The sequence below is a fragment of the Mauremys reevesii genome, linkage group 3, assembly GCF_016161935.1.
Source record: "Mauremys reevesii isolate NIE-2019 linkage group 3, ASM1616193v1, whole genome shotgun sequence".
In the NCBI taxonomy this organism is placed as follows: domain Eukaryota; kingdom Metazoa; phylum Chordata; order Testudines; family Geoemydidae; genus Mauremys; species Mauremys reevesii.
Window position 1 is genome coordinate 126,250,303 of NC_052625.1, and position 4,842 is coordinate 126,255,144.

At 48.7% G+C, this 4,842-nt stretch overlaps 1 protein-coding gene across 2 annotated transcripts in view; it reads right to left on the reverse strand.

Moving 5' to 3' along the window:
* The window catches only part of AMD1 (adenosylmethionine decarboxylase 1), a 43,206-nt gene extending 38,404 nt beyond the window's left edge, over nucleotides 1-4,802 (reverse strand). Inside the window, exons 1-2 of one of the 2 annotated variants that reach the window (XM_039530463.1) lie at nucleotides 4,592-4,802; nucleotides 4,352-4,544 (exon numbers count right to left, since the gene is read on the reverse strand). In XM_039530463.1, coding sequence (XP_039386397.1) covers nucleotides 4,352-4,482 — 131 coding nt within the window. In that variant the 5' untranslated portion in view covers nucleotides 4,483-4,544; nucleotides 4,592-4,802. Of the gene's footprint in view, nucleotides 1-3,335; nucleotides 3,401-4,351; nucleotides 4,545-4,591 lie in introns of those variants that run through there. The other variant, XM_039530464.1, reaches the window with a different exon arrangement.
* Between the last annotated feature and the right edge of the window lie 40 nt (nucleotides 4,803-4,842).

Consider the following 4,842-nt stretch of genomic DNA (forward strand, 5'->3'; position numbering starts at 1 on the left):
GCTTGCTTTAAGCAAGTGTGTGCAATGCAACTCTATGCCAATTAAACTTTTATCTAAACAGAACTGTCACTACTACAACTACATCATTATGATTTATTCTGGTATGGTCTGCTTTTTAATTTTATGCTAATTATTCAACTCTTAAACTGAGTATAATGCATTACAAAAGTTCTTGGTGGTCAGAGAGCTGACCAGTCATATGATGCTAGCTATTCCTTATTTCAGTTGCTAAACTGATTTAAAATATAGCTGAAAACACAAGCTTTCCTAATACTCCTTTTCCATATATGCAGTTATTGTAGTTGCCACAGGTATATGGTGCTATTTTGAATGTGAAGAGAGGTGGACCATCTGAAGGTAAGTATGGTCCACATTGACATTTCCATCTAGTCAGACTGCCAGCATTACTGACATTAGGAAAAAAGTAAACTTTTCCCAAGCACTCCCTACAAGAAAATTGACTTAATCTTTACCAAAGCTCTATGAGAATTCTAAAGATGAAGCACAAAGTTACGTAGGAAGCAAATTGTGTTCACTGTACTTTATACACATGAAGATTTTTTTACACCTCCCCGTAATCTTTCTGACAATTCCACTTAGTTTCAAACCAAGTAGTGAAGACCACCATGGAATTGTAAAGCAAGCTTAAAAGTGAAGCATCAACAATGGAAAAGATCTTTCTGCAGAGAACCATGTTGAATGCCCCAGAGTTCTTATCTTATGATTCCTGCCTATTTTTGTCTTGCAGTGTCCATCAGAGCATGAAGGGGCCAGTTTGCAGTTAGTTGTAAGCATATTATAAAGAAAGGTTTTAGTTATTTGGTTCCAATTAACACTAAAAACGTTGATATTTAACTATAATTTTAATAGAAGAGCAATGCTAACTTGTGTAATATGGATGTTTGCAGAGAGTTTGATGTAAGCATTTCAGAAGTTTGTATTCAAATTGCCTTCACCAATTTAGTTCACATATGAAGATTTACTTTAAGAAACAGCACTAATTGTAATAGTATTACAATTAAATGCTCAGTAATCTAAATAGTCAGTATAATTAGGTATATAGATTTCTTCCATGAGGAAATTTTTATAACTTCTCTACATGATCTTGTTTGTCAGAGGAATTGGTACATATTTGGGATGTGCCAACACAAATTTAAGTATAAGGAATTTTCAATTAGAGAAAACAGTATGCAGTACTGTTCAACATAAGATTTTAACTTATTTTCTTCTGGATCTCGTGGTAATTAAGACCCATGAATCAAAGCATAGATGTTCTTAAATCTCTGATTACATTTTAAAAAGTGAGATGACTGAGTGGCTGTTCAAAATACAGTCAGTAGCTATGATTTCATAAATAAAAGTGAGCTTTAATAGGCTCTGAATTCCTTGAAAAGCAATAAACCATATTTAGAAATGACTTCCCAAAGTTATATACCATACAAGTAAGTGTGCCTAGTTTCTTGAAGTGTAAGTTTTAGGCCTCTGTCTCCATACTTCTAGAGCTACAGATTTGGCAAACAAGCCCTTCTCTACATACAACTTGCACTGGTTTAATTAGTTTTACTGTTCTATTTTAAAGGTGAGATTTTCCAAGGCACTAAGAGCACTTAGGTGCCCAGCTCCCACTGAAAGTCAGTACCCCTGCATGCCCCAAATGGACTATGAGGGACAGGACACAGAAACCTTGCCGTGGAGTAAATGGAACTGCAATTCAGGAAACCTTGTATCTTGCCAGAGGAAACCTAAAACTAACTCATTTGTGTATGTATGTTTACCTGCTTTAACCTTCGAAGCTATTTCTTTTTCTTAGTTAATAACTATTCAGATAGTTGATTATAGGATTGTCCACCAAGTGTTGTCTTTGGTATGAGGTCTAAGGTGCAACTGACCAAGGGTGACTGATCCTTTGGGACTAGGAGTAACCTGAATATTGTGATTTTTGATGTAAGGGACCATCACAAAGGTAAGTTTGTCTGGTTGGCAAAATAGACCTGAGTAGTCAAGGGATCTGAGACTCCATGGTTTGGCTGCGTACTTGAGTTTGCACTTGTTACTTGGTGAAACCCAAGTATAGAACTCTCAACCAATTTGGTATTTTTGCCCTACTTCTTGACAGTCTGCCCTGTGGTAGGCACTCTGACCCATGAGCTACTCCAAAGAGCTTGATAGTATGTTTTCCAAATCAAAAGCTTTTCTGCACCCAGGATGCTAGCCTGGATACAATCAATCCTATTCTTCCAATAGGATTTCTGCTGCCCTCTGAACATGGGATGCCTTTCCTGAGCTGATCTGCAATGCCTCCTGTGATTCAAATTAAGACCTGCTTCTACTGCAATAATATGCCAGAAATTTGCCAACTAATAATTGCTAGATGGAAAGGAAGTTAGGAAGATGCCATGGAACTAAGGTGTGCCAGTCATCATCCTGACCACTCTGCTTTGTATGTTGTATCCGCCTTTTCCCCTTCAGACAGTAAGCACCTCAGAACAGCTATGGTTCATGGCACTCAAATATATTTTGTGCCACTACTTAAATATATGTATAAACAACTTGGGTATATTCAGAGACCTGGTGCACATGTAGCATTACTTCTCTTACACATCTCCATTTGCCTGAACTAAATAGTATGTAAACTACATAGAAGCTTTTTCCCATGCTCATTCTACAGTACTAAATGCAGAAATTTGAGATTAAAAATACATATCTACAACTAAGATTCACAATTTTAATTTCCTTCTGACCTCCAGCATCTGAAGGCAACACTTCAGTGGAAGATCCTTCTGCTAACCACCTTTACAGTCCAAGCACCCAAAGGGAGTACAGATGTGCAACTCTTGGCAGACACCCCTCCCCAGGCAACACAACACTGTACTGGTCAGACAACCGAGAGTAGCAGCAGCAGCAAAGAATCCTGTGGCACCTTATAGACTAACAGACGTTTTGCAGCATGAGCTTTCGTGGGTGAAAAGAGTAGCAGAAACCTCATGTGTCACGCCTAACACTTTAAATCAAAGACCTGTGCCCCAGCAGGTTTATCTTAGATACTGCACTAACAAAACAGAGCAGCCACAGCTCAGAGACGCTGTCCTTACCACGTCAGGCAGAATAGTTAGAAGCACGTGCACAGGAGAGAGACAGCCTTCTCCTCCCCCCTGCATGAATGCGGGTGGAAGAAGCGCCAGCACATTCCTGAAATACCCATTGGGCGACAGCCCCAGATCCAAACCTCATTGGCTTGAATTTGTCAATGGGATAGGAAAGGCAGCCCGATTCGGGGGGGGGGGGGGCAGAGGAGAGGAGACGAGACGAGGGGAAGGCTGAGCCAGGAAACTCACGTGTAATCGTGGTTCCAGCCACACTTCAGCATTGGGAGGGGGCTACTCCCTACCGCCTGCCAGACCGCCCCACTGCGCCACAACCACAGACAGGGGATCCCCACGGATTAATAGTTCCTGCGGGGGAGGGAGGCTGTTATCTGAATCCGCTCTACGCATTACGGAGAGTTGGAGCTATTGCGATACCCACTATGAGGGAACCCCCAGCCCTGCCTCCGCAGCAGAGGAAGACGACACGATCGCCCCCTCCCTACTGCAGGCTCCGTGGGCGGGGGAAGGTAGTGGATACCTACGCACTCTTATGAGGGTCTGGACACAGGTGACAGCCCACGCCGGTCTACGGGTAGCTCACCCCTTTCTCCTCAGTCCGGTCGCTTGGCAGCAGGGGACCCCGCCATAAAGGCGGCTCCCTCCTGGGTTTCGTTATCAGGGGAAGGGCCAGGCGCTGGCCGCATCCAGACTCAAGCCGCGGGTGCGCACAGGGCAGCAGCCTCTGCAGCTGCGGCCCCCCCCCGCGTGCGCCGGGCCGCGGGCAGCACTGCGACACTTGCCCCCGCTACACCTCTGCCCCGCGGACACCGCGGCTCCCCTGGCCCGGCAGCACATGTTGCCAGCAGGGCCCTACGGGCTCCACGCGGTGGAGGCGGGTGTCATGGCTCCTGCGCAGAGCCCAGTCACTGACTAACACCTTCGCCGGGCCCGAGGGCGCTCTCCTGGAGCCAGCCGGACCGCGCCGCGGGCGGGCTGCGAGCGAGGCGCTGCCCGGGGCCCCTGGAGGGCAGGGGAAGGTCACACTCCGCGTGAGGCCGGCGGTGGCTCGGAGCCAGGCCGGCACCCCGGGCAAGCACAGGCCGCGCCTCAGGCTGGGGGACGGTTACAGCTCCCCGCCCTCCCGAGCCTCACCCGGAAAAGCGCCAGGCGCGCCCCTCCCCCCAGCCCAACCGCACCCCGAAGCGACTCGCGGCGCCCACCGGCGGCAGCCCGGCTCCTCTGCGCCCGCCCCCCAGCGCGCCAACCTGGGGATGGTGCGGAGATCGCCGGACCCCTTGCTCTGGTGCGGCTCCTGCGGCGAGGGCTGCTCCCGGGCGAACCACACCTCCAGCAGCTTCTCGGTCCCTTCGAAGAAGTGTGCACCGTTCTCCTCCATGGCGCGACAACTCGGCAACCAACAACCACAGAAATTAACCCCAGCCCGGCGGCCGCCCCGGCGGCTGCTGCTGCTGCTGCACGGGCCGCGCCGCCGCCGGGTCCCCGGCCGCGAGTCACCTTCCAGCAGATAACGTTATGTGACCCTTCAACAAAACCAACAGCAGCGAAACCGCCCGGGTGCGCGGCGGCTGCGGCGTGAGCGCGGGGGTTACAGTCCGGGCGGGCGGGCGCGGGGCAGGCGAGGCGGTTCGGTTCCTTGTATTCCGTGTGTTCCCCTGTTGCAGAGAAAAGCGTAGAGCGAGCGCTAGCTAATGTCGCCGGCCATACTGTGTAAGCAAGGGGGCGCCGCGCACGCAGC